The sequence below is a fragment of the Synchiropus splendidus genome, chromosome 7 (assembly GCF_027744825.2).
Source record: "Synchiropus splendidus isolate RoL2022-P1 chromosome 7, RoL_Sspl_1.0, whole genome shotgun sequence".
Classification (NCBI taxonomy): domain Eukaryota; kingdom Metazoa; phylum Chordata; class Actinopteri; order Syngnathiformes; family Callionymidae; genus Synchiropus; species Synchiropus splendidus.
Window position 1 is genome coordinate 18,488,618 of NC_071340.1, and position 19,585 is coordinate 18,508,202.

The window sequence follows — 19,585 nt, forward strand, 5'->3', positions numbered from 1 at the left end:
GAGTTGACTGAAGAGACTTGTCTTGAAAATCAAGTGAAATGAAGCACTGAAACAGAAGAAAGTTTCCAGCTTTCTTTATATATATATATATATATATATATATATATATTTTTTTTTTTTTTTTTTTTTACAGAAGGAAGCCGTGGTAGGAATCCTCCAATTTCTCATCTGTGGAGTCATGGGGGCAGCAGCTTAAGTAAAGAGTCCCAGACTTCCATTCCATACCTCACTAATGCAGCAGGAATCCTCCAAAGCACAGTTAAAAGGAGAAATCTACCTACCATTCAGTGAAGGACTTCCAGATCAGCTCTTCACTATGACAAAACCAACAGACCACAACGGTCAGTCAAAGAGCGAGTCCTGTGTGTGCAGTCAGTGAATCTCTGTTCTAGAAGACTGATTCTGTTGACCGATCTCCAGGAATCAGTTTCTAGAATGATCACCAAAGATCATAGAATAGCTGAGCTGTGAAGTGACAAGAACCTTTCCTTCTGCACCACCAGCTCTGACATCGAGGGGAAGAGAGGGCTTGCGAATCCCTCGCTTTTATGAGAGTCAAATTCTGTCAGTAACACTGATAGCTACTACACAGCAAAGTGGAGAAACAGACTAATTTTTGCAACAGAGAACAGAAAAGCCCACAAAATAAAAATGTGACTAACAGCCTGATCTCTTCATACTGTTACAAAACATTTCAACAGCAGCCGCGGGTATGGAAGCGCTGAAACACTCTCTGACATGTGGCGCATACTAAAACTCAGGTTTTGTCTCCCATGTGACGACTCATGTGTTTTTTCAAATGTCCTCTCTGACTGAAACACTTGCCACATTCTGGGCATGTGAACGGCTTCTCCCTTTTGTGGATCCTCAGATGCGTGGTCAGATTTCCGCTTTGGTTGAAACACTTTCCACAATGCGAACAGCAGAACGGTTTCTCCCCGGTGTGAATTCTGATGTGCTTTTTCAGATCGCCTTTCCGGCTGTAGGATCTTCCACACTGTGAGCAGTCAAAAGGTTTCTCTCCCGTGTGCATGACCATGTGTCTCTTCAAATGTATTCTCTGATTAAAAAGCTTTCCACAATCCGAGCACTCGAACAGTTTCTCTTCTGTTTCAAAACTCAAGCGAGCATCCGAACTCGCTCTCTTGTTCAAAGTTTCTCTGCAGGTTTTGCTGTGCCAACTGAGTCCTCTCTTGGAATAGCATCTTCTGCCACAGCCGGAGCAGGTCAGTGACTTGTCGGCATCCGTTTTCTCAGAGACTGAACCAAACAGAGCCTTACTAGTGCCAACCCAGTTTACAGTGTTGGATTCATATGAGAGTGACCCCTGGTGATCAGATTGAAGATCTGAATCCAAGTTGCTGCACGGGTCTGGCCCACTATAGTCGTCTCCATCAGCCTCTGTTTTCATGTCTTGATTTCGGCTGCTGATTGGAGGCTCCCCTTCTGTCTGAAGATGCTGTGATGACTGAGCATCGTCATCTTCACACTTCACATGGACAATATTGAAAGACATGCCTGTCTCATCCTCTCCTTCTTCTTCTATGGTGTGTAGATGTTCTGGTGTCTCCCAGCCCGACTGGCTGCTGCACTCCTGCTGCTCTTCTGGACTCACCTGGAGCTGCTGCTTGTCTGAAATGACAAAAGAATATCACTTTTTAAAGGGAACCCACAAAGCCCATCTGTCATCCTACAGTTCTAGTGACATGAACCCAGCAGAAAAAGGAGTGTGAAACTACCATGTTCATTGTTTTCATTTTAAAGAAGTGTGGATCATCTCAGTCAGACTCCATTCATGAAAGGGATCTATAATAACAGGTGATTTCCAGAGGCAGACCCGCCAAGCTGAGTCATCTACACCGGATCTCGCGCATACAACTACCGTCCGTCTCTGGACCCAAACCCCGGACGGTGGTACCAACCTCTGTTTTGCAGGAAACCCACGGGTTTCAGCAGCCCGTCCAGCAGCTTCCGCTGGCGGTTCACCTCTTCTTCCAACTCGGACACGGTCTGCTCAAACACTCCGAAGATCTCTCTAGCAGCCGCGGCAAGACGATCGTTGACGAACTGCCGGAGAGTCTGGACTGAAGACATCCCGCCGGGTTTGGAACCGAAGTCCACCGATCCATCACCAGCCTGGGCCGCCATTTCTGTTCCTACTTGCGGTGTCACAGTCTTAACAGTACGGCCGGAACCAGAGATACTGTGTGGGGTTTTTTCTTACCATAGTATTTCTTCCAATGTTTCGCCGTTGTTAACTACTTATTCCTTGTTACTTAACATGATAAATCCTGTTTGAACCTCAGTTATACATACGATTTTAAATAACTGTGGGGAAAACTCGACATCAGGGTGCGGGAAAAACATCTAAGTTGAATATCCACTCAAGTAATGTAGCCATTTTAATTTCGTTTGCTTTGAATCCAAGTTTTCATTTTATTTATTTATTTCATTTTATTTTGTTCATTACAGGTCTTTTGCCGGTTTGTCCCTCAAGAGAGACGAACTCTCACGAAAGCGGAATCATTGTGCCCTCCACGGACGCGATCGGAACATGAATGTGTAACAAAAGCGGAAGTAAACAGACAAAAGAGGCTTGAGAAACTGGGCTTCGATTCTTATACGCCAGATCTGGGTCCCATCAGAATCCCGGTCAGTTCAGCAGTGATGGAGAAACAACGGGAGTTGAATGGTCGGAGCAAAGTTCCGGATGTGGTCCAGAAATCTGCGGTCCAGTCCGACCAAAGAGGTTCGTCCGAGCGTCGCTGTGATTGTGAAAAGTACAGTTAGCTATATGTTGCCTCCCGGGAGCGGTTTGTGGGTCACGTTCTCACCGTAATTGTCATTGTTATTTTGAGTCTCAAAGCATCAGTGACCCGTTTGGTTCGCTTCGTCCTGAGGCGAGATCTTCTCAGGTTCGCGGATGTTCTACCCGTGAGGTGCAGCAACAGCACCTGGTGTGACGTCACTCTTGAACTCATTTCTCATCTGATGCTTGTTATCAACGTCAGGGAGAATCACAATGCTGCTCACTGGACTTGGGGTTTCTGTGATCGATTCGTATACCTGGTTGCATTTTCCACTTCAGTTACGATTGAGACGCAGTCTGATGTGCCTCCAAATGACTCCTCAGCGCCCCCATCTGATGATGTGGGGACCATCGATGTTTACTTCAATATCAGACTCGCCTTGATGTGATGAGGGACTGGACCCCTGCAGCTGATGGAGGAGCCAGTCAGGATGGAGGCCTCAATGAGAACCAAGTGCTTGATCCTGCTGGTGTTGTGTGGCAAGGATCTAGTTGTTGCTGCGCAAGGTTCAAAGGCCAAGTCTTGGGTGAGGTCTTCTCTTAGAAGAGCAGCAGTTCTGTCTTGTGTTGAAAACCCCTGAGTATCTGGAGTTCACCAGTTAGCAAGCTGGTAGGTCGTTGAGGGTTAGAGTCAGAGTCTGAGGCGCAGATGATGATAATGATGAATGGGCATGTACTGTTGTTTACACTACTGCTATTTGCACTGTATTTTCTAGCACAGTCTTCTTCAGTCTCTGTGGGGGTTTTTCACTTTGCTGTGGTTTCTGTCATAGTTTTGACTGTGTCTCAGCATGTGTTGCTTGTGGACTGTCACAGACACTCTGTCGCTTCAGGCAGAAGCTGCGTTATCATCACTTCCTGTCTCACTGTATGGTCTTCATCATAGTGTAAACATTTCCCTCTTCATCAGTCACTCTCCAGCTGCATAACTACAGCCTCCTGTGTATCCGCTACTGGGGAGCAGTTTTTGATCTCCAAAACCTTGATAGACTAGAAAAACATCTGCAAATGTTGCTCAGCTTGAAGTTACAGGCTTGTGTAACGTAGTAACAAAGAAGAACTCAGCTCATGTAGCCAAGTTGCTAATGTTACCTTGCTAGCTTGTTAGTGCGTACAAACATGGCAGAGACAGCACAAGTCCTCCCGACTAGCTGTGGCCGGTCTTGCTCTGCAGACGTGTATCTGTGCAGCACCAATGCTTTTATTATTGATTTATAGAAGGTGTCGGGATTGTGCGCTCCGCATAGTGGAATGTTTTTTTTTTGCCTCTCTAAAGGACAGTGATGGTGAGATGAAGCTCATGACAAGACACAGAATGCTGCCAGGGACATAGGTGACTGTACTGTTCTTGTTCTGAGCTGGTGGGGGCAAAAGCCTATTCAAAAACAGGAGTCTTCGCCTTCACTTCCAGGTCTTTGAAAAGTAAAAATGAAGCTGCTGACTGACTCTAAAATGAAACATAGATATTAGACATGGCTGGGGATTGGAAAATGTATATTGGCAAAAACATAGTAATTGATTTTTAGCATGGGCGCTGCCGCCTCCTTACTCACCATTATGAGCATCCAATAATGTGATTGTGTATGTGTCTCTGTAGATGTCGAGCCTGGCAGTAAAGAACCAAAAGCTCCTGAGAAGGGCTGTAGCCAAGACAAGAAGCAACAAGAAGCCCCTCGGATAAAAGAGGAAGAAGAGGAGGAAGATGTGAGCAAGTTTCCTTTTGATATTGTTGTGGTAAAGATTGGAGATTGTGAAGATGAAGCTCCGCCCTCAAGGCCTCATGAGAGGGAGGAGGAACCTGCAAACTCTCTGAAAACAGAAGCTGATGGAGATGACTGTGGAGGACCAGACACAGTCAGCAGCTTGGATCCCACTGGGGACTCTGAAGAACCGAAGTCCGACCCTGAACCTGGAAGTGATGGCTCTGTGGACCAAAATCCAGAAGCCCCCGTGAATGAGAAGAGAGAGGATGACAAGTCCCTGACCTGCACAGGATGTGGGAAGAGATGTTTCTCAAAGTCAGGACTGACACAGCACAAAATCACATGCAGTGGAGAAGCTTTGTCCTGCTTGTTTTGTGGGAAGTGTTTCACTCAGAAAAGAAACCTTGAGAACCACATGCGCATCCACACGGGAGAAAAACCCTTCACCTGCTCAGAGTGCAATCAGTGTTTCATCCGAAGAGACCATCTTAAGACACACATGAAGATTCACACAGGAGTGAAACCACACTGCTGCTCAGAGTGTGGGAAGTGCTTCGTTGAGCGAGGAGACTTGAAAATACACATGAGAAGTCACACAGGGGAAAAACCATATGGCTGCTCTGAATGTGGAAAGTGCTTCAGTCGGGGAGGAGCTCTGAAAACTCACATGAGAATCCACACTGGGGAGAAACCCTTTCCCTGCACTGAGTGTAGTCAGAGTTTTACACGTAGAGACCATCTAAATGCTCATCTGCGAGTTCACACTGGAGAAAAGCCTTTCTGCTGCACACAATGTGGGCAGTGTTTCAAGCGCAAACATCACCTGACAGTTCACACTAAAATCCACACATCAGTGAAACCCTCCTGATGCACTGAGCAAGACGGTCCACAGGTTGAAGAGCTTTTATCTGCGCAATAGTTAAAGATGCCATTTTTAAGTGAACTGTTTTATCAAGGAGATCTCTCCAGTATATTGTCTGACCCCTAAGAGTTTTTAATCAGATAAAGATTTCCAGTGTCGTAGACACAAACAGGAATGAGATCACGTGAGGACAATAGAGGAGCACATCTGATTAGCTTATTTTCATACTGTTGTTTTGGCCAGTTTTATCATGACAAACTTCTGGTCAGAGAATATTTTCTTTATTTTTTCCTTGAAATCTTGAGAATGATGGCTGAAAGTTGGTTGTGTTTTGAAGGGAAAACGTTGAGGTCTCTCATGTAACATTGTCAATGACTGTTGTCACCGAGTTGCAGTGAACATCTGGGGAAACCAGCAGGATGCTCTCGTTGATCCAAAATATAAATGAATATTAAACATATGATATTATATTATGATAATTGTTACTTTCAGCTGTGTGGATAGTCTAGTGTGTTACATCATGAGGACATTCAGAATTGCACTCTGTGGATCACGTGACTGAGTCCTGGTTAACAGTGCAGTTGTTTCCAGGAGTCTAGATGTTGAGAGGAGCAGAAAGCAATGCGCACTGGTGAAGGATCCAAAGACAGACCTGTATATTTTCACGAGTCGAAGTGAAAGCATCAACTATAGACTGAGTTTTTCTTGTTCCTCGTCAGCCTCCGACTTGGGCTCATCTGGATTCAGTTAAAATCCAAACTTTATGGACAGAATGAGAGTTTAGAGTCCAGATCTGAGCGGCAACAAGTGCATTCTTCCAGTGGACCATTTATTCCTTTAATATTCTGCCATTGTCTGTTTTTACATTTTATACTTTTAAATTCATGTTTCTCTCAATGTGTCTGACATCAACTGTGTCTTAACATTTTGCTCAATAAAGTCACTTGTTGATGCTGAGTCACCTTTGTGTCGTGAGATGACCCGAACACTTGCTGGTCTGGCCCCTATGGCTCCAATCCAGGGGCCCTATTTGACTCTGGCATGGCTCTATGGTACTATCCTTTCATCCTGTTTTTGAACTTAAAATCATTTTTTAATAATGGGTCATCGCAGTTTTTATATTGGTCTCCTGACATGTTTATAAAACTCAGCATCAGAGAGCCAAGGTCCTGCGTTTTATCTGCCAGGAAGTCACTATTGCAGTCGACCGCAGTGATGAATTGTTGTGTCAGTTATCCAGACGTTTGGGTAACAGATAACACAACTCTGTGGACACCTGGAACTTTAACGGTCACAGCGGTGATTTGGGCAAGATATTTCGGACTTCCACCTAACGGGCAGTGTGGAGGAATTGTCACTTATTTCAAATTATATGTTTTGTTTCTGTGTTTTCTTTTATTTCCTTACCGCATTCTTTTTGACCATAGCAACTCGTTAATATTATCTCTCAGCGGAATGAGCGCTGTCGTGTTTTCCGCAGCCATTTAGAGTTATCCCAAACTAAAGTTCAAGATTCTGAAGTATGAGGTAGTTCAATATCATCTTGAGTTGTCCATCGCGACCCACCGTCCGACCGCGAGTTCATCTTTAACTTCAAGAGACGGTGTTGCTCTTGGAACACGCCGTTCATTTCTCCGCTACTACTTGTCTATTACTGTGTAAGTAGCGCCACCATCTGGACAAGAAATGTGTCTCATTGTCTGTCAACGGTTCGCCAAGACAATGACTCAAGTTCTTTATTTTAAGTTGCTTTCGGAACAAACGCATAGTTTCTTGGTTTTTTTACATCGTATGTTATAATATATTAAATGTATTGAGAATGCAGTTGTTTTGGAGTTTCTGCACTGAATCGATTAAATACGCCAATGTCCTGTTCTTGTTTTACACGCGGAATTCTAGCTTGAAAAAAATGCCGTCAGCTGTCCAACAGAGACAACACGTTTAGCGTTACAGCACATACAGCGGAACCGTTCTCGTGGTCACTGAACAGTCGGAACATCGAAGTGTAACACAGGCTGATGTAAACAGACAAAGAGGTTCGGAAAGTGGAGGTTCTTACACCGGTTTTTATCCGCAAGATCATGTTGTGTGCGGCCTAATTGTGGGTCGGTTCGGTGGTGATGGAGAAGCTAGAGATGAACGGCCTACACGCATCTCCGGGTGAGGTTCTGGACTCTTCGTAACCGAGCATGTTCACAGTTGTTAGCCATGATGCTTTGGCATCCTTTGGTCGAAATGTGATGGGGATATGAGCCTCACACGTGGCGGTCAAAGGCTGATCTGCGTCTCTATGGAGGCTTCTCCCGTGTTGACCGAGCTGAGCCATCCCCGCAGCGGAAGTTGTGTTGGACTGGGCTCGTTGTCAAGATATCTAGTCCAGAACTCATGAGCAGCTGCCGGCTGGTGGTGTGGCTAGAGTGGAGGCAGGTCATCACCAAGGTCTACATTAAGTTTGCAGTAGCTGCAACGTGAGTGCATCTGTGACACAGCTGCTTGCAGTCTCCTTGACTCAGAATAGAATGATTTCTGTTTTTTTGCAAACATATCTTCACACTGAAGTGTGTTTGATGACCAGGAGCCTCTGGTGTGCCGGCAGGTGTGAAGGAGGAGCAGCAGCTGTGGAGCTCCGGTCTGGACCAGGACGAGTCAAAACATCCGCACGTCAAACAGGAAGAGGAGGAGGAAGACGTTTCCCAGCTTCCTTTCAATGTTGTTGTGAAGAGCGAGGATGAAGCTCAGTCCTCACAGATGGCCAGTCAAACCAGCCACTCGACGCGCAGGAAAGCAGATGGAGACGATGGTGGCGGAACGGAACCAAGCAAAAACTTGGTTTCAGATCTGCAGCCTGAGCACCAGAGGTCGCTCTCCTCTGACTCGCACACCGATGACTGCGAGGACTGGAAGGACGCCAGGAGCACCAATTCAGGATCAAACTCGGAGAAGAGTGATGGTAAGAAGGCGTCATCCTGGAGCGTGCTGCCTGATGGGAGCTACATCTTGGCGCCGGTCGGTGTGTGTGTCGGTGAGGGGGGCGGGTACCAGACCGTGCTGGCCATGACAATGTTGGACACTCGACACTCAGGACTGGCACCAAATTCAGTACGATCTCTCCTTCAGTATCCGTTTGAGAGGAGAAGTTTGGTGGAAAAACTGGAGGTGAAAGAACTGGGCCCGGAGCAGTCCGACATCAAGATCAACCAGCAAGCCAGCGAGAGAGGAAAACTCTACACGCGAGGCTTCTCCAAGAACTGGTACAGCAAGAAGGCGTGGCTCGCCGGCTGCAGCCACGCCAACGCTCTCTTCTGCTTTCCATGTTTGCTTTTTAAGACGTCAGGGACAGACACCGCGTGGACGGTCACAGGAGTCCGAGACATGAAGCATCTGTCTGAGAGGATAAAGAAACACGACGGCACCAGGGCTCACATGGTGAACACAGTCAAGCTGGCCCTGCTGGGCAGTGCCAGCATTGCCACCCAGCTGGACGAGCGACACAGGATCGGTGTGAAGAAGCACAACGAAGAGGTGGAGAAGAACCGCCGGACTTTGTCAAAGATAATTGACTGCATGAAATTCTGCGGTGCTTTTGAGCTGGCTTTGCACGGACCAAGAGAGACAGAGTCACCTGATGGCCCCAGCGTTTTCAGGGCCCTGGTGGACCTGGTGTCCTCGCTGGAGGCTGGGTTGGAGGACCACCTGGGGACCTCCAGTGTCTTCGGAGGCACGTCCGAGGCCATGCAGAATGAGCTGTTGGACTGCATGCTGACGGTGCTCCAAAACCACGTCCTGGAGGAGGTGAAACATGCCGACTATCTCGCAATTCAGGTGGAGGAGGCCGCGGACGTTTCCGTGGGCTGCCACCTGGTGCTTGTTCTGCGATACATCGACGCGCGCCACAATGTCCAAGAGCGCTTCTTCGACTTCATCCCTCTTCACAATCCTACTGCGGCCACTGCAGCCACGGCGCTGCTGGAGAGGCTGAGTTCGATCCTCCCTGTCCACCAGCAGAGCAAGCTGATCGCTCAGGCCTACGACGGTGCAGCAGTGATGCAGGGAGCGGCAGGTGGAGTGCAGCTCCAGGTCAAGCAGGTGTACACGGGCGCGCACTACATCCACTGCTACGCCCATCAGCTCACCCTCATCATGCAGCAGGTAACGTCACACATCCCCCGGATCGGTGCCTTCTTCTCGGACCTCGGTGGATTTGCTGACTTCTTCTCGCGCTCCTTCACTAGAACTTCAGTGCTTGATCAGGTGGTCACAGAAAGAATTCCAGGAGCTCCGGCTACAAGTTGGAACTTCCACAATCGTGGTGTTTGCACCGTGTACGAGCACAAGGATGAACTGCTGCGCTGTTTCGCCCTCATCAGAGACTCCAGAACCTTTGACCCGCCGACTGTCAGAGAAGCCGGGAGCTTGATGAGGCTGCTCGGGGATGAGGACTTCACCTTCTCATTGTCCTTGTTTCACAAGATCATGCCACACGCAGAGACGCTGTTCAACCAGCTGCAGATCAGGAGCGTGGACTCTGGCCATATCAGCAGAGTAATCTGCAGGTTCACGGAGAGCTTGGAGCAGATCAGGTAACACGTCAATGATCCTCACCTGAGGAAGATGACAACTGAGAAGTCTTCTCTGCTGTGACTCTCAAATGCCTGTTTCATCAAGGTTGAAGGGAAAATTATTTCTAACCTTCTGTGTGTCCATTGTTGAACTCTGAACCTGGGAACTTGTGTTTCTTCACCAGGGACTCCATTCCCTCTCTGTGTGAGGAGCACAGTGGTTCAGAGCAGCAGCTCACGAAGGGACGGAGGACGTTAGGACGAGAGGAGCGGCAGCAGTTGGCCTCCGAGGTACTGTCTCCGCTACGTTGCCCTTGGTGTCTGAGTAATCACACAGGTGTTCTGTCGTGTGAAGGTATGCGAGTCCATCCTGAGTCATGTAAGAGAGCGGTTCGGCTTCACCAAGCACCTCATCAGTGCCACACTCTTGCAAGGAGACTTGTTTGTGCAGCACAGTGCTCAGTTCCCGGATGCAGCTCTGGAAACTACAATGGAGGCTTACTCCATGTTGAACAAGGCCAAGCTTAAAACAGAGCTGTCGCTCATCTACGAGAATGTGGAGTTTAAGGCCTGCAGCGGGGCGCTGCCCCTCTTCCGCTTCTTCATGGAGAACCACCTCCAGGGCACGTTCAGCGAGACTGTCAGTCTGCTGAGGATACTCATCACCACCCCCATGACGACAGCAGAAGCAGACCGGTGTTTCCCCACTTCGAGGAGGATCAAGACCTTCCTGAGAAATGCCACAACCCGGGACCGCCTGAGAGCTCGGGCCATGCTCTGCATGGAGAAACAGCTGGTCAGGCAAATCCCCGACTTCAACAACCGGGTCATCGAGAGCTTCGCCAGCCAGAAGGACAGACGAGAGGAATTCCTGTATAAGTGAGCACGACTTCACTTGAGCCTTTCAGTGCCATCAACTTGGACGTCATAGCCACATGTTGGGTCCCTACCTTGTACTAGAACAAGGTGGCAGAAATGACAAGATGTAAAACATGTTGCCCGAGAAACCAGTCTGTTTACTACGCAGTTTGAAAATGGGACACATTTGGGTGTGATGAAGACAACAGCAACGATGATGGTACTTCTGCAGCCCTGAGGTTCTCCCAGACATCGCAGATTTAGCTGGCCAAAAAGGAACCGCAGAACTCTCGATCCTGTTCAAACTGCAGAGGGTGAAACCACTAGCTCTAAACTGAAATCAACCTCTGTCATTGCATCGATGTAATGGTCTCTTTCTTCACTTTCGTATCTCAGTATTAATACAACTTACTTCCGAGTACATTCAGGTTCGGGGGAGATCAAAGTGGCAGCAAAAGTCACTCAACAGTTCTTATTGTTGTGCGTGAATAGTACAATCACAGGAATTAAAAAAAATAGGCAAAAATGTCTCAACAAAAGGACGAGGACCAACTAGATTAGAAAAAGGAAGCGGGTCCGACTGGTGTCAGTCCAGGAGACTGGCATGGTCCTGCACCAGCAGCACGTCACTGTAGAAATCATGGTTCACATGGGGACCTCGCCATCGACTGGATCTCTTCAGGATCTTGTGAGGGCTGCACTCTTCCTCTGGTCCCTGAAGACCTGACCTGTGTTTTAGGTTGCCACACCTATCCCCAATCACTTCGACAGCATCCATCTTTTATCTCAAAATGAAGATGAGCTAATGCAGTTGATTCAAAAGCATTTTTTTATTAATTTAACAGAAAACCAAAAATATTTCCTCTGGGATTTTTTTACTGTAAGCAATATAAACGATTGACATTGTTTTTGACTGACAACTCTCAGCATAAATTGCTGATCGTTTTCATCCATCCCACCCAACATATCTCACTTTAGAACTAACCGTCTCCCCTTTATCACCAAATATACCTTTCGTCCACTCGTTTTTAACTCCCACGAGGCTCTGACGCCGCGCTCTGATGCCTGCACTATTTCCGGTTTCACATAAACAAACGTCTGTCTTTTCGAAATAAAACCCACCGCATTTATAATTCTAAATAAATATAGTAATTGATAAATCTCAAGTACGATAATAGGTTAACCGATTTTCAGAAGGGTCACATTAATTTTGTTCTAATAAATCGTCCATGAATCCTCGGTTGCGGTTCCACTGTGACGGGATCAGAGAGAGCAGAACCATTGCTCCAATGACGCGGTCGGTCGCTAAAAGTGTAGCATCAGCGGAAGTATACACAGAAACGAGCCTCTGTGAGCACGAAGGCTGCTTTCTAATCGTCTTCTGATCAACACCTCGCCGGGTTTGACAGTCATGTGGAACACCATGAAACAGACAGTCTGCACTTGGTTCTGCGCCGAAATATTGTCTCCGCTGTCCTGAGCGGAACCTAAAAGTGTGACGCAAGCGGAAGTAAATAAAGACACGTCGATGAAGAAGGGTTTCGGTTCCCATTTGAAGTCGTTTTGGTTGTTTTTGAGTCGGTTGGGTAGCGATGAAGAAACTGTTGGACGACCGGAACAAAGTTCTGGATGAGGACGTCAAAGCTGCGGTCCAGACAGACGAGAGAGGTTCGTTGAAAAGTCGCTGTCAGCAAACACACTGGTTCTGATGGCGTTTGTTGCTTTGGATCAAACACAATCAGGTCATGATCGATCAAAACACCACTGGCGTGCTCGTTTCCTTAGATTAGAAAGAAAAATACGAGTTCACACCGAACCGCAGGTGTTGGGGGGGCACCGGTCCAGTTATGGTTTGTAGCCACAAAGTGGCATTTCGTCATCACCACCCGTGAAGATCGATGGGTTTAAGATGTTGAGCACAGTGTTGAGTGACACTCACGTCTTGCACTTAGACACCTTCATCTTGTTCTAATTTGCCAAGTGTCTCGCTGACGAGTTCCGGGGCCGGCACTGGGGAACAACTGGGACCAACACACAAACAAAAACATGCTTGTATCTGTGTGATGAGGAATAACTGATGTGACCACCATTGTTTACACTCCGACATTGCGATCGTCAAGGTTGGTCACCCTGGTCTTTGTGTTACTGCAGACGGGCAGCAGCTGGTGAGTAAAGAGGAGCAGCAGTGGGGCTCCGGTGTGGACCCGGGGGAACCAGAACCTCTCCATGGGGAGGAGAGAGATATGGTCACCAAGTTCCACCTCAACATTGTCAATGTTAAGAGTGAAGAGGAGGAGGAGCCTCCGACCAGCAGCTCAGCTGGATACATGAAAACAGAAAGTGATGACAGTGGAGGACCAGAACCAGCCAGCTTCTTGGATCCAGAGCTCCACTCTCACGTCCAAAGGTCACTCTCTTCTGACTCTGATACGGATAACAGTGAGGACTGGAAGGACGCCAGCAACACTCAATCAGCCTCAAACTCCAAGAAGAGAGACCACAAGCCTCTCGACTGCTCCAAATGTGGCAGACAGTTCTTGTACCAGAAAAGACTGGCCTGCCACATCAGAACCTGTGGAGAAAAAGTCTTTCCTTGCACAGTTTGTGGCAAACATTTTGCAAAAAAGGGAGTTTTAAAGGAGCATGTGCTGACCCACTCGGAAGAGAGACCATTTTGTTGCTCAAACTGTGGCAAACGTTTCCATGACCGTCAAAATCTGAAGCGGCACAGCAGAGTCCACACAGACGAAAAACCCTTTATGTGCACAGACTGTGGGAGGTGCTTCGCTCGGCGGGAAACACTGAAGAGTCACATGAAGAGTCACACAGGAGAGAAACCTTTCTCCTGCTCAGAGTGTGGGAGATGCTTTGCACTGAGTGAATCACTGAAGAGCCACATGAGAATACACACTGGAGAGAAACCATTTCGTTGCACGCAGTGTGGGAAATGCTTTAGTCAGAGAGGAGCTCTGTCGTCCCACAAGAGGCATCACACTGGCGACCGGCCATACTGCTGCTCAGTGTGTGGGAAGTGTTTCACGCAGAGTGAAGCACTGAAGATTCACATGAGAATACACACAGGTGAGAAACCCTTCAGTTGCTCAGACTGTGGCAAGTGCTTCACTCAGAGTGAATCCCTGAAGTCCCACTTGAGGACTCATACTGGAGAAAAACCGTTTGCTTGCTCCAACTGTGGAAAGAGTTTCAAACAGAAGTCTCACTTGAACAGGCACATGAGGATTCACTCCGAGAAGAAACCGTTCAGCTGCCCCATATGCGGGAAATGTTTCAATCAGGGAGGAGACCTGACCAGTCACACCAGGACTCACACAGGAGAGAAACCATTTACCTGCATCGAGTGCGGGAAATCTTTTACCTCAACCAGCAGGATGAACAGACACAAGAAGAACCATGAAGCAGAGCGAGTGGCTGCCACACCCGAGAAGCTGCAGGCATGATCCATCACCTTCATCTGCTGAGTGCAGAAATCCCCTGTCATTCTTTCACTATGGTGTCTGGAACATCATTTGGTTTGTCCCTCATCACTGCTCGGTTACAGTTGGACTGGAATCACATTCATGCGCTTGGGTGTGGACTGTAGTCCTTGCTGCTGTAGAGAACGACTGTGAAGTTCATTCCTTGTATAAGAGTATCTGGCAATAACAATGACAATCATGATGTAAAGAAGCAGCTGGAGCACATGAGCAGACCAGAGCTGTCAGGTGGCAACAGGTTTTAGTTTCACATGACGGACCAAGCCAGAGAGAATTTTCACGTGTTTATGGACTTGTGTCGAGGGATTAGTTTCCATTGTCGATTAATCTCAAGAGAAGACTTTTTTTCCTGGAGCTTTCTTTCACTCTTCGATGACTTAACGGACTGGGTCCACTCCATCAGGAGAACCTCATGGATGCATTTTTATCCATCCAAAACTTAGAAGACAGAATGGACCGTTCACACCAATAACAGTTGTTATTGGGTTTACGAGTTGAACTGTTTCTGGTAGTCTTGGGGGTCATGTCGTGAGAGACCCCCATGGCAGCATCAGAACTGTCTCACCACAGAAGCAGAGTAACGGTGTGGATAGTGGAATGAAACTTCTGTGTGTGTGTGTGTGTGTGTGTGTGTGTGTGTGTGTGTGTGTGTGTGTGTGTGTGTGTGTGTGTGTGTGTGTGTGTGTGTGTGTGTGTGTGTGTGTGTGTGTGGGCCAACTCCTGACAAAACACTATCCTCGTGGGGACTTTATGTCTTCGTGGGGACATAAGGAGAATTTGAGAAAGACTTCAAAATAACTGGGTTATTATATTAAGGTTTCAGTTTGGTTCAAAGTCCTGGTTAAGGTCAGCCATGTGTTTTGGCTGGTTAGGTTTAGGGCCATGGGAGGTCCCCACAATGTCCCCACAGGGATTGCAATACAAATGTGTGTGTGGGGGCTTGTTTATACTGCGTTTTGGGGACCAATACCTGACAAAACACTTTCCTTGTAGGGACATTAGGGGAAGAAGAGCAATCTCTCCATCATCAAAGTGAGGAGAGGTTGGAACGAAACACTGCTATTGATAGAATCCGGACATGCAGGTGGGACCAGCGAAAGAAAAAATGCTGTGCGAGAATGAAATAAATCAAATTCAAATGGTTCGGTCAGACTCCATAGACACCAACCATCTGTACCCGGAGGACAACTCAGCTGTCTATGGTGTAGCTGGCATCACGCCTGTGGAGTGACACTCTCCCAACAGATCCAGTTGGGCCATCGACCCGTCTCACTGCAGGTAGAAATGCAGGTGTTCCATAAACATTTATTCAGAGAGTTCAATTTGAATTCAAATAAACATGATAATGTGAAGGTTCTTCAGCAACTCAGAAACTCAAACTGGCCCAGCCACCTCTCGAGACCCGGATCGGGAGCAGTCTTTCCACATTTGCATTTCCTCACAGACACTTTCCATCTGACACAGCTAACGGTTCAAAGATCGGAAAACATGCTGCCGCTTGTCTTGACAACAAGCCGAGACGATATAGACTTCACCCAGCTTACACTGACATATCACCCACGTGGGTTCCACTTGTAGTTTCGCTCTTCATTTTTTGCGTGTGCTTTTTCAGTTCAGCAAAAGAACTTGCAGCAGCTGAACTCAGTTTCTGCTGATCATAGCAAAACCGCTGAGTGGACGACAGCAGTCAGGTCGTAAGGTTAGTCTCCCGCTGTGGTCACTACAAGAGGAGGTCAGTCGCGTGGGAAGTCTGTGATGAGTTTAGCATGACTGGAGGAAGCAGCAACACCTGGGAAACAGCACAACAATAGTTTAATTTCTGTTTAAGTTGAAACACAGGAGTGACACGCACACACACTGAAATGATTGACTGATTTACAAACACATTTGCAGCAGGGTCACAGTATCAAGAGTCTCTCACAAACATAGACTCCAATTGTCTGTTTTTTCATAAGGGCCGTAGCAGAACATGTTTCAAACGAGCATTCTGGTAAAGCCAGAAGAGCAAATTCAATGTAATTTACAAAGATCATTCTGCGGTCCATTGGAGTGTGTGACTTACTCCTTCTCAGGGTCTCGCTCTGCAGGTCAGTCTCACCACCAGGTCATCGATCGGCCGGGGCGCACCAGGACGTGTGGCTCCTCATGTGTCTCGCCAGGTTACACGAGCGACTGAAACTCTTCCCGCACTTCGAACAGGAGTACGGTTTCTCTCCTGTGTGAGTTCTCACGTGTTTCGTCAGGTCTCCTTTGGAGCTGAAGGATTTGCCACACTCTGAGCAGCCAAACGGTTTCTCTCCTTTGTGAAGTCTTTCATGCTTCTTCAGGTTCCCCTTCAGGTTGAAACACTTGCCGCAGTCCAGGCAGCAGAACTGTTTTCCTCCTGAGTGAAGCCACCTCAGGGACCTCAGGTTCACGGTGGTGCAGGTCTTCCAGTGCTGAGTGATTCCAGACCTGGAGGAGCATGTCTTCCCGCACCGGGTGCAGGTCAGCGACTGGTTGTCCGGGTCCTCCTTCTCTTCTGCAACAGAGGTCGACTGAATGTCAGCCGTTGCCCTCCAGTCTTCACTGTTGTCGGTGTCAGACTCAGACAGCGACCTCTGGTGGCCAGAGAGCAGAAGAGGAGTCGACTGGAAGAGGCCAACTGGTTCAGGTTCTCCACAGTCGTCTCCATCAGCTTCTGTTTCCAAAGCTGTTTGAGCTGAGCTGGTGGTTGGAGGCTCTTCCACTCTCTGACAAAGCTGTTGTGACCCATCTTTAACATCTTCACCTGCATCTTCTTCAGCTCCATCATCATCATCTCCAACATTCACAACAACAACCTTGAAGGGGAACTTCGGGACATCTTCCTGCTGCTCCTTTTTCAAGCCAGTGGGTGGAGCTTCTGCCTCCTCCTGGTCCAGACCAGAACCAGACTCCTGATGCTCCACTTCCACCACCACGTGTGGAGGATCCGCCTCCTTCTGCGTCTCCGCGGGGCTCTGAAGGGCTAAGACACACAGACTGTCACTCAGCTGTTTCACCAAAACAGTCTCTCTTCTCCGCTCTGCTGAGGCCTGACGGGACCTTCAGGTCTGGACTGGTGTGGAGGTTAGTGTGACGCATCCTCTCACCTCCAGACCTCTGGACCTGAGTCTCTGAATCTTTCCATCACATTATTGCAGTGGGACAAGTGTAGCAAGTGTTTCTGAGGGTCTAAGTGCTGCAGGTCTCACTGACCGAGGTGAGCCTGCAGCTCAACACAGTCAGGTGGCAACACAACTGCAGCTCATATTTCCCATGCCCATTGCAGCACAGACATACCAAATTATCAGTTACTGAAAATAGATTTGTCGTTCTCCATCACTTCTCGTGTGTTCGCTAAAGTTCTGCTCGAACCGAGTGAAACCGTGTTCTGATTTCCCTTCATGAATCCGGGCTTCTGGTCTGTCCAGATAATCTTACACGCAGTCCATTGGAAGTCGGATGAGATGCTCAGAGTTCTGGAAGACGACTGTCTCTCACTCCACGTGCAATCGCATGTGTGTGATGTGTGTGATCCTGTTCCATGTCTCGAAATAAATCAATGAATGGATGTTTGAACCCAGAGAAATTCTACCAATAGTGGGTGCTCAGAACTGTGGGGAGCAAGCGAGCAATTGTCCCGTATAGGCACCTCAATCTAATTTCAAGTATGATTTGACAATAACATGTAGTGCAACCATTCCGTCACTTGAGGGCGCCATTGATTTGAAATTATTGTGAATTACCAAACGAGGACGTGAACTGGCAACCCAGGATTGCGCTTATCAACCTTAAATGGACCACGAAACACGAGCTACCTGCTCCTGGTCGAATCTGATTTATGATGATGGTCCTGCGCATGTGGTGCAGCGACAGCGAGTGGGGGTTGCGATCACCACTGTGTGCAATAACAAACGAATTCATCCCTTCACCTCTCCGCATGTCGTGACGAACTGCAGACAATGTCGAGTCATATGCCAGCCCATCACCTGTGACGTCACGCCAGTGGACGGCAGTGACCCTTCAGTATGGATCAACACAAACATCTTGTCAGTGAGAGATAAGACGTTTCATCCCACGTATACCGTAAGTGTGTATGTGTGGACATGATCACATCTTCATCTGCAGGGGCTCCAGAGACATTAGAGCCGAGCTGGTGCTGTGGCAACGGAACACGAACCTTTGTTCGGCAGTAGAGTCGCGGGTTTCAGCAGCACGTCCAGCAGCTTCCGCTGGCGCGCCACCTCTTCCTCCAACTCGGACACGGTGAGTTCGAACACTCCGAAGATTTCCCGAGCAGCAGCGGCCAGACGATCGTTGACGAACTGCCGGAGAGTCTGGACTGAAGACATCCTGCCGGATTTGGAATCGGGCCTCGAGACCACCGCAGTCTTTTTGTTCATAGCCGCCATTTTCACACCCAGACGCGTCACACTTTTTATGCTCCTACCGCGCCACAGAGACAGACCGTAGTTCCGCAGCGCCCATTTATTCATCTTGATTGACTCTGCGCTTTGTTGTTGTCTTCACACAAATATATACGAATGAGTGGCATCAACACAGTATTCTTTCCTTGTTATTTTTGAAGAGAAATATTCATGAAAAGTTTAAAATGTCGCCATTTTCATTCACTTCAACCATTAAACCACTGAGTTATCAGAGTAAAAGGCAGAGTCTTTTGTGATCCTCCTCCACTCTATTTTAAAATGCACTAGTAGTTGTGGCAGGGATCATTGACCAGCAACACTGGTGGACGTCCTTCCTTCTTTAAAGCCCCTCCACAGGGAACTTGTTGGCATCTGTTTCCACCGCAGGAATCAGACGAACAGCACGTGCAACATTATCTGGTGAATCTCGCTGAGAATCTTCAGGGAAGATCCACCTCCCTCTTCTGCCAGCAACTACTTTTCTGAAGCTTGTGTTTGTACATTCAGGAGCTCAGTGACACAGAGAACTTCAGAGAGCAGTGAGGTTTCCTGTGGAGTTCTGGGCACTTCAACAGGAGGTGCTGAAGTGGTGATATCCTGCAGCAAAAGGAGATGTCACCCTGATGGAGGAGGATGTTCCAGTGATGCAGGAGCAGCTGCTGAGGTGTCACTGGTCATGATGCATCACTGTCACTGTGTGTGTGTGCATTCAGGTGAAGAAAACACAAATGAACAATGATTCGTCTGAACAGTAGGCAGGTGTATATTGATGGATATTGGATTGACATGAGACTTCCACCTGCTTCACCCCCGAATCTGCTGATTTGATGCTTGTCACTCACCCTACTTGTTAGAGAAATGCACACATAG

The 19,585-nt window shown here is 47.9% G+C and overlaps 5 protein-coding genes across 7 annotated transcripts; 3 read left to right on the forward strand and 2 right to left on the reverse strand.

Moving 5' to 3' along the window:
- Positions 1 to 124: 124 nt before the first annotated feature.
- Positions 125 to 2,145, reverse strand: LOC128762497 (zinc finger protein 226-like). Its single transcript, XM_053870805.1, has 2 exons — positions 1,923 to 2,145; positions 125 to 1,632 (listed from the first exon to the last, which is right to left on the reverse strand). The coding sequence occupies exons 1-2, from the start codon at positions 2,092 to 2,094 to the stop codon at positions 758 to 760; spliced, it is 1,047 nt and encodes a 348-aa protein (XP_053726780.1). The 5' UTR covers positions 2,095 to 2,145; the 3' UTR covers positions 125 to 757.
- Positions 2,146 to 2,578: 433 nt separating this feature from the next.
- On the forward strand, positions 2,579 to 6,230 carry LOC128762496 (gastrula zinc finger protein XlCGF17.1-like). The gene is made up of 2 exons (XM_053870804.1): positions 2,579 to 2,749; positions 4,407 to 6,230. The coding sequence occupies exons 1-2, from the start codon at positions 2,668 to 2,670 to the stop codon at positions 5,378 to 5,380; spliced, it is 1,056 nt and encodes a 351-aa protein (XP_053726779.1). The 5' UTR covers positions 2,579 to 2,667; the 3' UTR covers positions 5,381 to 6,230.
- A 1,163-nt stretch (positions 6,231 to 7,393) lies between these two features.
- On the forward strand, positions 7,394 to 12,233 carry LOC128762421 (zinc finger MYM-type protein 1-like). 3 transcript variants are annotated; one of them, XM_053870684.1, is made up of 4 exons: positions 7,394 to 7,534; positions 7,971 to 9,954; positions 10,119 to 10,224; positions 10,289 to 12,228. In XM_053870684.1, the coding sequence occupies exons 1-4, from the start codon at positions 7,495 to 7,497 to the stop codon at positions 10,814 to 10,816; spliced, it is 2,658 nt and encodes an 885-aa protein (XP_053726659.1). In that variant the 5' UTR covers positions 7,394 to 7,494; the 3' UTR covers positions 10,817 to 12,228. The 3 variants fall into 3 exon arrangements, with proteins under 3 accessions (XP_053726659.1, XP_053726658.1, XP_053726660.1); XM_053870683.1 differs by having other exon boundaries at positions 7,410 to 7,534; positions 7,950 to 9,954; positions 10,289 to 12,231; XM_053870685.1 differs by lacking the exon at positions 7,394 to 7,534 and having other exon boundaries at positions 8,244 to 8,324; positions 8,492 to 9,954; positions 10,289 to 12,233.
- A 73-nt stretch (positions 12,234 to 12,306) lies between these two features.
- Positions 12,307 to 16,565, forward strand: LOC128762455 (zinc finger protein 501-like). Its single transcript, XM_053870744.1, has 2 exons — positions 12,307 to 12,459; positions 12,943 to 16,565. The coding sequence occupies exons 1-2, from the start codon at positions 12,384 to 12,386 to the stop codon at positions 14,247 to 14,249; spliced, it is 1,383 nt and encodes a 460-aa protein (XP_053726719.1). The 5' UTR covers positions 12,307 to 12,383; the 3' UTR covers positions 14,250 to 16,565.
- On the reverse strand, positions 13,220 to 18,784 carry LOC128762476 (zinc finger protein 629-like). Its single transcript, XM_053870778.1, has 3 exons — positions 18,469 to 18,784; positions 16,348 to 17,274; positions 13,220 to 16,074 (listed from the first exon to the last, which is right to left on the reverse strand). Exons 1-2 carry the CDS (start codon positions 18,782 to 18,784, stop codon positions 16,391 to 16,393), a joined length of 1,200 nt encoding a protein of 399 aa, XP_053726753.1. The 3' UTR covers positions 13,220 to 16,074; positions 16,348 to 16,390.
- Between the last annotated feature and the right edge of the window lie 801 nt (positions 18,785 to 19,585).